Consider the following 12,851-nt stretch of genomic DNA (forward strand, 5'->3'; position numbering starts at 1 on the left):
CAATAGTTAACATAATGCATACTTGCCATGAGCTAAGATCTTCTCATACATTGTTTCATTTGATTTTCATAACAAATCTATGACAAAGGGGTATAATTAGCCCCTATTTCCTGCTAAAATGTAATAGAACTAGAATTTGTATACTTTTCCATTCTAATAAGATTGTATACTTTTATTCTCCATCAGCTTCATATAGGGGAAAGAGCAAAAGTTTTGAATTCAGGCATTCCCCCACAGTTGTGAGATCTTTGCCTATCTAATTTTCATCTCTTTTCTATGTGGTAAATACCACACGAATGTTTTGCCCAGAATTAATAAAATAATAACCATAAAGCATTTATTAATATACATGTCCTGCAGTGTACTCCATGATATCTATTACTAACTCCTGAATATACTGTAAATGACAGCCATTTAGTAGGAAAAATATTTAACCACATCCTAAATAGCTGAGTCGCTGGGATAATCGAGTTTATTAAAAATACCTTTAAAGAAAAACATTCTATAGATTAATAAGAAATTATTTCTGACTAAATGTTAGAAGGTCGTATTAATTTGTAAACATTCTTAACTCTGTTATATCAACACAGTATTTTCTGTAAATACCTGTCTATTGATTCAAATGAACACTTAAAAATTAAAACTATTCCCATTTGTTTTCTTGAAATTTGTTCATATACTTTTAATCAATGAAGATAAATCAGTGGACTATATTTTGAATTTGTCATATCTACTTATAAATTTAAAAGTTTTCTGATATATCTTAGGTAATTATTATGAAATAAAAGCTAGTCAATGCGCAGTTTGGAAATCTACAGTTTTGTATTTTTCTATCCACAAATGACTTCATATAAGTGAATGATATGACTTTCCTTTGTGATTTGTCTAGAGGTTCATCAACAAAGGAGGTATTCCGACAGATATAGAAATATTCCTGTTCCTCACCCCTTTGAATAGAACGGATTTTGTACCTCGTTGTGATGTTTCCATAAAGTTCAGAGGAAAGTAATCTCCAAACAGCCATTCTTTGACTTTATTACACTTCGTATAGTTAAAGATTCTACTTCAAAGTAAATAATCTTTCATATTCAGACTGTCCAGCTTTCTTTATTGAAAGATGACAGTTTTTTCCTTTCAACATGTTTACTCTGTTAATGAAGACATAAAAGTCAGATGTTCAGCCTGAATTAATTAAATTACTAAATTCTTCCCTGGTTTTGCACCATATATTTTGTACCTTACATATATGTCTAAATTGAAGAGCTTTCATTTATTTCTCCAGGTACAGCCAGTACTTAAGCTGTCTTGTGATTACATTCCACTTATAACTAAATTATTTTCATAACAAAATTTCATTTTTCATTTTAAAATAACAGATTGCAGGAAGACAAATAACGTTTCCTCTCTGTCCTGTTTTCCACCTTTCCTTAGATCCTTTATGCTTCTGGGAAGGTCTACATGATATTTTTTGTTGTGATAAGTTTTTGGTTTGCCTTTTATATGGCAAGTTTGTTCTTAGGCATACTTGCTATCTCCTGTGAAGAAGAAAAGCAGAGAGCTGCTGAAAAAGCTAAGAAGATTGAGCCGGAGCTTCAGCAGGCTTTAATGGAACTTCAAGAAGGAAATAAAGCAGCAGAGGTACAGATTTTTTAAATGCTGTTTTGGAGTCAGAGTTTATCTTCTTGGAGCATATTGTCTTCTAATAGATGCTCAATATCTGTGTGTGGTACATAATAAGATCATAAGTGATTTTAATAGGAGGGCTCACTTTTGCTACATAACATTCTTTCCTGAGTGTGGTGTGGTAAGAGTGACCAACATGTTTAAGATTTTGTTTTTGCTCCAAAATGCATACTACTACTGCTGATAAACTATGGATATATTATACATTTTTTTGAACTTGACTTCTCTTAATGCAGGTATAATTTATTAATTTAAACTTGCTTCAGACAGCACATCAGAATTAGCTTTGGAAAATTTCAGTGTTCAACTCAAAAGTGACAGTGCCTTCCATAATTTAGAAATCAGAAAGTACTAAAAGCATGGATCGAAGTATAGTACTGAAGTTGTAAAAAGAGGAAAAAATTTTACTTTATTGACTTTCTAACTCGTTCAAGAGGAAATGCACTGTGCATCCTGACCTAAGGAGTTATTTTACCTGTGGAATAATTAAGTCCATGATCAGTAAAATTTAATACAGTTTTACTCTAATTTTCAATGACCTTAGTGTTGTGTTTGAATATATTTTCAGATGTTTAGCCTCATAGCAAAAGATTTTGCCCACGAATCTAAAAGTATTGACAGAAGTAACATTAAAGAAGTTGTAGAAAATTATCTTTAAAAATCTAAATTGTGCCATAAGTGTGCAGAAAAGAAGAACAGGACCTAGGAAAGCAACCAGAAGTAGCTTTCTTATATTCCACAGGACCTAGCTAGCTCACACCTCCTCTTAGGTTTAGAGAGGGATAGGTTTAGCTCAGTCTCCTAATATCCCTACCCAGAAGCTGTCAAGGTGTGCAGTGGGCAGAAGCCAAAGCAGCCTAAGGGGGACGGAACCCATGCCTCTTCTGAGGTGTTGCTCCCTTCCTCTGTGTTGTGAGAAGTCCCCCTGCCAAGAAGCTTGTTCTTTGGAGGGTGCTTGGCCCAAAGTGACCACAAGCAAGTCCAGTGCTCCCACCCCACTGGCCTAGTTACAGGACCCTCACTTGCGGGAGGGGGGCCATGCCCTGCCTTCTTTTCCATCCTTCTGGAATATTTATTTTTGCACTCTTAACACTTGCTAATAAAGATTGTCTACACGGGAAAAATACTCGAACTATATTTTCTAGTAGATGTAAAAAGGACAGATTGACGGAGCAAACAAAAGATAGAAAGGGGCTTTATCCAGGATCCTCTCACATAAAAAGATAAAAAGAGCTGAGGAAAAGTAAAGGGCAAAAGATTCACTCCGGCATGTGTAGTATGACTGGCTAAGAAGTTCATTAATAGCAAAGGCCCCTGCTGGGCCAAAAAGAGGAAAATGTTAACTTCCCTGTTATATAACCCTTTCGTTAAGTTGCCATCAGTAAAGAAGCTCTAGAAAAGTCATTCCACTACAAAGTGGGGTCTGAATGATATGATATAGGATCATACCAAATGACAAGTTATTGATAGATATGTGTATCTATGAGGTTTCAATGCATACAATTGAAAAATGAATCAATTACAGACCGTATGAAGAAAACATGTATAAAAAGAAGCTATCGAATATAGCCATCATATCACCCATGAGGAAGTCACAGAAGAACAAATTACAAAAGCTTTCTGTCTCTAGAAATGAGTCTGAGGTCCTCCAGATTGAATGATTGTAGTCTGAATGATATGTTGAATGTGTAATTTGTTTTGAAGTGGCATTTCAAATCTCAAGGGCCACACACAAATGCATTCAAGAGCACAATACTTCTCTTATTCCAGATGAGATGCCCTATTAGCTCTGCTTATGAAGAACTTAGATTATTCCCTAATTTCCCAATATCTCCATTCCTTTGGCTATTTGGATCACATAAAGCCTTTCTGGTTTTAATTAAAATCTTTCAATTATAAAAGATTTCTGTTCCTGGAAGAGTACTAGAACATTTTGTCACGCAAAAGTTTTCTGGGAAAATGAGAATAAAAGTTATTTTCACAAGATGTACTTTCTTTTCCTTTTTTATTTATGCATAAGAAAACACTGGACAGTGAAGAATTTAAAATGGAACATACTGAGGACCCTTTAGGTGACCGACCTGATTTAACCCTAGACAGATTCTAATTCCAATGTTGGAATTACTGGGAAATTACATATGTGTTTCATATTCTCACATTATAAGAAAACAGTAGATCATATTGGCTAAAATCAGAGTTTTGCAGTCAGATAAATATAGATTTAAGTCCATTTTAGCCACTTAATAGATGTATGATATTTGCCAAGTCTGTTAACCTTTCTAAACTTCAGCTTCTTTATCTGTAAGGTGTGTATTATAATATCTGTGTCATAGGTTGTTGTGAGATTCAAATTAAATAAATGTTTGTAAAGCACTTAGCACCACTTAGAATATACTAAGCAACTGAAAAAATGGTAATGGCTAATTATAGGAAAGACAAGAAGACAACTGCAAGAAGGCACTGTCGTCCATATGGAGAACACTTGTCAATATAAAATTCTTTAAGTCTTTGACTATGTCCCCCTTTTAGGGATAATTAAAGTAAAAATAATAATAATGATAATAATAGTATATAATGTTTATTGAGTGTCAACTATGTGCCAGACACATAATTAGTGTCTTCACAAATTCTCAAATTTAATCTTTATTGAGAAGTTCCAGTTACAAAGTTTGATCTATATTTATTGGTAATTGATTTCTCAACACTGAGAAAGAGGACCCATTTTTCATCACTTTACCATCATTGTTCTGGAGAATCAACACTGAAACAATATTACTTCATCAGTTACACAGTTTGTAGGTGAAACTTTCCTATGAATTGTCAGTTATTGGCAAAACCTTAGAAAAGAATGATTTATACAACTGTAGGAATATAAATATTAAAAAAAGTTTTGCCCATCTAAACTGATATCCTTACAGTTCACCTGTATAATTAAACATTATTGACAATATTCTGTATGTTAGGCATTGTATTAAGCATTGGAGATTTTAAAATTAATAAATATAAATACAGTGTCTATCATCATGAAGCTAATGGTCTAATGGGGAGATAAACTATAAAAATAAATGGTAACTTTAGGACCACCAGACATTATGTTTCCTGATGTTATGAAATAGGAAACATAAAACACCACAATATATTCTTGCCAAAATCCACGCTAAGTCTAATATGCCTCTAGATCTAACCATCTTTTTCCAGAGACTATAGGAAAGAGAAGAATGCATTAAATTAAACTAAAAAGACATAATCTGCCAAATTAAGAATGTGGAAAATTCTACAATATAAGTGATTCAGTGTCTTTAACAAATCACACAGGCTAAATAAATTTAAAAGCATGATAATCAGTAGAACTGCAAACCAAAAAAAAATGTATATCATTTTGTATTTTGATTGGAACAAGTCAACTATAATAGAATGTTTCTGAGAAATGAAAGAAAATTGAGCATGGTCTGGGTCTTGGATAATATTAAGGAATTAATAATTTTGCTGACTGTGATAATGGTGTTGTGGTTATCTTTTTTAAAAGCTTATTCTGAAATTTTTTGATATTTGAAATTTGATTTAAAATACTTCAGGAAAAAAGTAGGGTGAGTAATACATGAAAAATGGAAAGTATAATGTCATTAATGGTTGAAGCAACCTATTGGGTACCTGGTGAGTATTATTCTCTACTAAAAAAATTAAATGAAAATATGGGAAGTGCTATAAAAGTGAGAAACTTAGTGCTTTGAAAACTTGTAATAAAGAATTTCTCTGAGTCAGAAAAGGTTTTTATTGAGGACTTGGCACTTGAACCGAGATCTGAAGAATGAGTCCGTTCTCTCTGGCGGGACGGAACAGATGAGTCAGAGGATTTTAAAGGCCAGTGGGGTTGCAGTAGAGAGAGGAAGTCTGGGTCCAAGATGAACACTTCAGGTGTTCATTGCTAAATGCCAGGAGTATGACTGGGTTCTTCCTTTTTCATACCTCCCCTCCAGAGAAAATTGAAACCAGCAGTGAGAAGAATCCTAGCCCGTTCTTCCAGTTTAATTTTAATGCTGGATTGTCTAAAATTCAGACATATATCCTTATTAGCTCTTAAACTTCCAAAAAGAAGATTTTTGAGTCATAATCCTTTCAATTTACATTGTAAACTAGGTGTATCCTTAGGAGTTGGCCAACGTATGGGCACTTATTGAGAAGTTCAATTGAGATAATTACTAGACTGATATGTGGTTTGTTCATTTTGTATCCTAAAACATATCCATAGTTCAAGCCAAATCAGTAATGAGCATTGACTGTCTCAACAATAACGTTATCACTCTCCCCGCTCCACTACTCCCCCCCATCACAGATGATGATCTTAACTGGATTGCTCTTTGTTGTAAATTCATCAAACATTGTCACCATCACTACCAGAAGCAGCTCTATGAGAAGTAATTCCTCGGCATTAAGAATATAGTGGAGGATATTGTTCACGATATGACAATGTATCATCTTTATGAAGAAACACCTGGGAAATTCCTATCAGACTTTAATAACAAAAATTATAGTTCTGTTGGTTTTTAACTCATGGAAATTTGGAATTATATAAATGATCACATATTTTATGTAGCCTTGTAAGTCAGCAAAGAAAATACTTTCTGGAATAAGCATTGGTTTAAATAAATAAATTAGCTTCACATCCTGAGCTTTTGCTTACTTTTTCAGTTTAAAAAAAAAAAAAGTGAGGCAACAGAGATCTGTAGACCTAAAGAATCTGTCATTCTCCTGATGGAACTCAGTATGTAGTACAGTTGGTTTTTACCTCCTCTAGCTCTAGTATTTAAATTAGAAGGACTTGACTCCTACTGAGTGAGATGAATATGATGATTCCCTTGATATCTACTCTGGGACTTCAGATAGACCACAGCAGAACCTGCCAGCCAGGGTGTTCTGGGTATGGGTTATCAGTGAGCCTTAACCATGAATCCCCTCAGTGTTAGGGCAGCAGCAGGCCCATGCCAGTTATCTCTATTCAAAAGCTGCCTCACCTATTTAAATTTATTTACTATTTATTTCACCTATTAGGCTCACCTATTTACCAAATTAACAAGCATACAAATATTATTATTCTTTGTGTGTGCCAAGTGTAAAAACTGTTGGAGGCTCTATGGTGCAATGTCATCTACCCATTGCCAGTTTCTTACTGTTTAAATTCAAATACAAAATTTATACATGGTCACTAGAAACATCTGGGGCCATACTTGTGATAATCATGAATGTGTAGTACTTGTAACATCTGCATCGAAGCCGAGGAGTTTTGAGTGCCTTTCCAACGCAAGGGTTCTTTTTAACTCGGTAACCACATCAGCCAAACAGAGGGTGTCTTAAAATCGTTACTCAAGAGTCATGAGGGACAGAAAGAAGTGATTCATTTTTGGAAGTATCAAATATGTTCTAACCAAAAATATCCTTTAAAATTCATTCTATTACCTGATATTACATGAGACATGTTTCATCGTCTCAACACCAAATAATTGATTTTATCAAGAAAGTTTACAAAGTCATAGTTAACACATCCTCAAGTAAAAAATGTAAGGTGTTAGAGAAATGTAAGGTGTTATTGTCCAGTAGCATGTTTGCCAACTGCATATTCCACAATAATTCTAAACTGTACACTGAATTCTTTGTCAAATATGGGTAATACCACTATCATTCTCTGATTTTCTCCTTTTATAGTTGACCTCATAATATAAAATGATTTTGTTGAGTTGCAAGTAGTACACATTCATTTTCCAAAAAATCCTAAGTCAGTTTAATAATATCTATAGTGTAAAGAGTGGCAAATTATGGAACACAGAAAGGCTTTTGGAAGTAAGAATCAGCATTTTAAAGAAGGTTATAAGCCGTCTTATAGTTATTGTCTTAGATATACAAAGGGGAGAAGCCAGTACTAGACTCGTCAAATTTCTTTTTAGACCAAGACTACAGAAATAGAAATGAAGAAAAGATCATCAACTTCTATGATTACTTCTTTGGATATGTTGGATGATGCTACTATCAGACATAAAGAAGGTAAAGTAAAAAATATTTAGACACTATGGAAGGTACCATTCATATGATTCACTTTTTAAAAATTTTATTTATTTATTTATTTATTGGCTGTGTTGGTTCTTTGTTGCTGCCCGCGGGCTTTCTCTAGTTGCAGCGAGCGGGGGCTACTCTTCGTTGTGGTGCGCGAGCTTCTCATTGTGGTGGCTTCTCTTTGTTGCGGAGCATGGGCTCTAGGTGCGCAGCCTTCAGTAGTTGTGGCATAGAGGCTCAGTAGTTGTGGCACATGGGCTTAGTTGCTCTGTGGCATGTGGGATCTTCCCAGACCAGGGCTCAAACCTGTGTCTCCTGCATTGGCAGGAGGACTCTTAACCACTGCGCCACCAGGGAAGTCCCCATATGATTCACTTTTAAGGAAATCCTCCAATTTCTTCAGAATTTTAGATGATAATAACTAAAATTTAAGGAATAACATAAGACTATTAGGATAAACAATACTTTAAAATTTCATAAGCATAGTGTTTTAAACACTGGAAAAGGAACCAAAGAGTACCAAGGTATTTTCTTTGTTTAACACTGAAAACAACATGAAGTATTACCTTGTAACTAAAAATACAGTTTGGTGTATATAACATTAACCTATTAAGGTCCTTTTTATACTTGTCTCTGCTTTTTAAATATATATAACTAGTAATCATTATTATAGACAATATTGAAAGACATTATTTTGTAAAGCATGTAAATCTAAAATTATAAATATACTCTCAGTTATATTCCATATTTGTTTTTCTTGAGAGGTACTCCTATGTTTTGATTCTAATATGTAATTTGTCTCATTTTCATTTGTCTAACTTGAAAGCATGAACAAAATAGAAGAAATTTACTTTGCTCAGATTTTTATTAATACAAAATATTTCTATTTGCTAATACAAAATCAGAAGTCTAGTTTCAAACCTCCCTTTGCATGCAAAAGCCAAAAATTTCTACTAGTTAGAGCTTAAATAAACAATTAGCTAATGCATAACTTTTCTATTCTTTCATTTCAGAACTTAGAAAATCCAGGAAGAGATGCCCATTTTGTTGGTATAGATTTGCTAAAACTTTCTTGATCTGGAATTGTTCTCCTTGTTGGTTAAAGTTGAAAGAGTTTGTCCATATGATTATAATGGACCCATTTACCGATCTTTTCCTTACCATATGCATAATTCTAAATGTACATTTTTTGGCCTTAGAACACTACCCAATGAGTTTAGAAACCAACAATATTCTCAACATTGAAAACCAGGTAAGGCTCTCATTGTACATTATTTTCTTTTGCAATTTCAACTTTTCTTTAGTCATCATTATCCCTGCTATTTTATTTTATAACTCCAAATTGTTGCAAATGCATTATATGAGTATGAGATGAAGTACTGTGTTCATGCTTTCTCACCTCACCTCCCCCAGCCCTGCTTTGTAAATATTCTTATCATTGAATAGATTTATAGCTAGAGTCCGTTTAAATTTAATACTTCTAGCTAGCTGCATGGCAGTCAGGTTAAGTAGAAATTATTTATTTCCTCTCCCTTCTCAAATATCCCCTCTTTTGGTATGGTAGCCCCTAGATCAAGGTAGGGCAGAGGTGAAATAACAGACACAAGTCCTTCACTGACACCTGAATTTTGAATTCTGTTACAACTGCACCTAATCTTAGACTGGAGCTTATCCTTTTGGCAAGGTAATTTTGAGATTCGCCCATCTTTTCTTTCCACATACAATACAAAAGACAAAGATTTCTATGAGTTTAAAAACAAGCCACATTCAAGCAAATATATATTGTTTCATTTCGTTTGCTTTTATTGTTGTTTAGTTGCTTGATACTAATACAAACAGCCAACTGCTACCAATTTTGAACTATACATTTACTTGATACCAAAACAGTAATTTAGTTAGTTCTGCCAGTGTAGTTTTCAAAGGACAATTTCCATGGGTTTGCTTTTTTTCTGGATCATATATACTTTTGAAAAATTTCTTTTACAGTTTTAAAAATTAAATATCTTAATATATACTCTTTAGCCCAAAGGGAACTATTCAAAATGAAAAGATTTTCACTCTCAAATATTCTTTTGTTTTCTTCCAGGATGACTTTTATTAAAGTAATTGAAGATTACACGATGTTTGACATTAGATTGTCAAACAAAACCTATGAGCCTGTACTTGTAATACAGACTCTGAAACTAATCAGATCTTGACAGAGGAAATATGAAAAAGGTGGCAGTGAAAATTTACAGTTTCTGCGTGTGAGGGTTCTGATAGAGCTACTGGAATCATATTCTCATCTCTATGTTTTGTTCTATTTAGGTGTTTATTGGAATTTTCACAGCAGAAATGATTTTTAAAATAATTGCCATGCATCCATATGGGTATTTCCAAGTAGGCTGGAACATTTATGATAGCCTAATTGTGTTCCATGGTTTAGTAGAACTTTATGTAACACATTGTCATGGACTGGCTGTTTTTCGATCATTCAGGGTGGTAAGTAGAATCCAAGACCTAAATTTTATTTTATAAAAATTCATCTCAGTTTCCTCAGACATGAAGTGGGAAGAATAGTAATACCTATCCTTTTGGTATACTGGAGGTAGTAAATGAACTAATTCATATGTAACAAGCTTAGAAAGTAACCCAGAAAAGAGTAAGTAGTCTCCAATGCTGTTGTTTGGCTCAGGCATTAAAGGAAATATACCATATATACAGCAAATTTGAGATACAGTTTCAGAAAGCAGGGTCAGGAATACTGGGTCAGTTTTGAGAAGCAGGATAATAAAGAGTCCCAGAAGCTGAATGCCAGTGTGTAACTAAAGAATCAGGTGAGTATTTCTAAATGTAGGGTAGAAAACTTTGTAAAAGAAGAACGGTCAGGCCAATAAAATGTTATTAGAAAATTATCAAGTCAGAATCACTATATGCCTGCAATGTAGGTGGTAGTAAAAGCATCAGAAAACTAGGCAAAGAAATAATGTTATTAGAATGATATTTATAGAAATGTTGGACATTTGATAAATAATATATTGTCTCATTCTTGGTAACAAGTTGAAGGAATGTAGCAGATATCAAGAACAATTAAGTAGATATGATCTTATCCAAATAATTCTTCAGAATCCTATCTTAAATCTTTATCCATAGGCTTGTCTAATGAGTAAGAGAAAAATATAAAAGCTGTATTTATCAATTTTATGGATGAAACAAGACTGGGAAATACAGACAATGTAATAAAAGATAGTATCAAAATATCTGAAAGACTAGTAATGGACTGAATCGAAGATGATTACGTTTATTTATTTTTTTGGCTGTGTTGGGTCTTCGTTTCTGTGCGAGGGCTTTCTCTAGTTGCGGCAAGCAGGGACCACTCTTCATCACGGTGCGTGGGCCTTTCTCTATAGCGGCCTCTCTAGTTGTGGAGCACAAGCTCCAGACGCACAGGCTCAGTAGTTGTGGCTCACGGGCCTAATTGCTCCGCGGCATGTGGGATCTTCTCAGACCAGGGCTCGAACCCGTGTCCCCTGCATTGGCAGGCAGATTCTCAACCACTGCGCCACCAGGGAAGCCCTAAGATGATTACGTTTTACATGGATAAATGTTAAGTCCTACCCCTGAGTCCAGAAAGCCAACTATATACCAGAAAAAGTTGAGGAAGGTATAGCACATATAAAAATAATATATGGATTTTAGATGACCCAAATATTAAGGTGATTTTGTGCCATATAAATAAAAATTTTTTAATCTGGTGAAAAGAAGTGAAATATTCAGACTAAACCTAGCATGTTATGTTTGGTCTTCCATGTTATTTTTAAAGGCAAATACACAATAGAACTGTCAATGGAATTCACTGGAAACTGAAGACTTTTCCAGCATCATCTATATGTCAAAATGTGGGAAAATATTCAATACACTGTGAAAAACAAAACAAAGAATGGATACTTGCTTTACCAGATATTAAAACATAAAACTAGAATAATTATAATAGTATAATATTGAAGGGGAATTGACAGATCAATAGAAGAAAATATACATGGATTTACAGTAATAAACTATAGAATATGTAAGATGTATTAAGAATTATACATAAACTGAATTTTCAGTGCTTAGTATTAATAATGCTCAAAACTGAATATTACATTAAAGACTACATATGTATATGTGTATAATGCTGATAAAAAATTTTAATGTACATCGTAATGAATAGTGACCAGATTTTTTGTTGTTTTTTTCTTATTCTGGGTTTTACATTGCTCTATCAGTTGCGAATTTTCAAATTGGGGAGATATTGGCCAACTTTCAAGATTTTGCTGCTGACTCTTGGTAACTCAATGATGGCCCTGAAAGACTTGGTCCTGCTGTTGTTCACATTCATATTCTTTTCTGCTGTGCTTGGCCTGAAGCTGTTTGGTTCAAATTACAAAATATACGTCTGCAACATAGATGAAGACTGTCAACTTCCACGCTGGCACATGCATGACTTCCTCCACTCCTTCCTGAATGTATTCCGGATTCTCTGTGGAGAGTGGATAGAAACTTTATGGGATTGCTTTAAGGTAGCAGGCCAATTCAGTTGTATTCCGTTTTACATGATGGTGATTTTAGTTGGAAACTTATTGGTAAGTAATCCATGCTTTAAAATTTTCCTTGAAAAACTGATGTATTGTAGTCTGGCATTTTCACAATGTGGACTTATGGAAGCCAGTGGTCTATAACTGTGCTGTCTGATATGGTGGCCTCTAGCCACATGTGGCCATTGATCAGTTAAAATATGAGTGGTCCACTTTGAGATGTGTCATAAGTGTAAAATACCCACTGAATTTGAAGTCTTACCTCCCAAAAAAGAATGTAAATGATTTCATTAATAATTTTTATATCGAATGTATTTTAATTATAATATTTTGATACATTTAGTTGAATAAAATATATTAGTAAAATTAATTTCACCTGTTTTTGTTTACACTTTTAGTGTGCCTACTGGAAAATTGCATATGTGATATGCATCATATCTCCATTGGATAGCACTGGTTATAACCTGCTACTCAAAATAGCTTTGGCTTTATGGGAGATAGTTATTAATGAAGACTCTCAGATTCCATCCCAGACCTGTGGAATCAGAATCTATATTTTAACAATAT

The 12,851-nt window shown here is 33.9% G+C and overlaps 1 protein-coding gene across 1 annotated transcript in view; it reads left to right on the forward strand.

The window, feature by feature from the left end:
• Nucleotides 1-12,851, forward strand: part of SCN7A (sodium voltage-gated channel alpha subunit 7) — a 96,139-nt gene that overhangs the window by 41,803 nt on the left and 41,485 nt on the right. The window contains exons 10-14 of the mRNA XM_029224461.1: nucleotides 1,432-1,638; nucleotides 7,623-7,719; nucleotides 8,742-8,980; nucleotides 10,036-10,209; nucleotides 11,976-12,332. Coding sequence (XP_029080294.1) covers nucleotides 1,432-1,638; nucleotides 7,623-7,719; nucleotides 8,742-8,980; nucleotides 10,036-10,209; nucleotides 11,976-12,332 — 1,074 coding nt within the window. The remainder of the gene's footprint in view (nucleotides 1-1,431; nucleotides 1,639-7,622; nucleotides 7,720-8,741; nucleotides 8,981-10,035; nucleotides 10,210-11,975; nucleotides 12,333-12,851) is intronic.

This window comes from Monodon monoceros, unplaced genomic scaffold (assembly GCF_005190385.1).
Source record: "Monodon monoceros isolate NGI ecotype Baffin Bay Population unplaced genomic scaffold, NGI_Narwhal_1 Super_Scaffold_16, whole genome shotgun sequence".
Classification (NCBI taxonomy): domain Eukaryota; kingdom Metazoa; phylum Chordata; class Mammalia; order Artiodactyla; family Monodontidae; genus Monodon; species Monodon monoceros.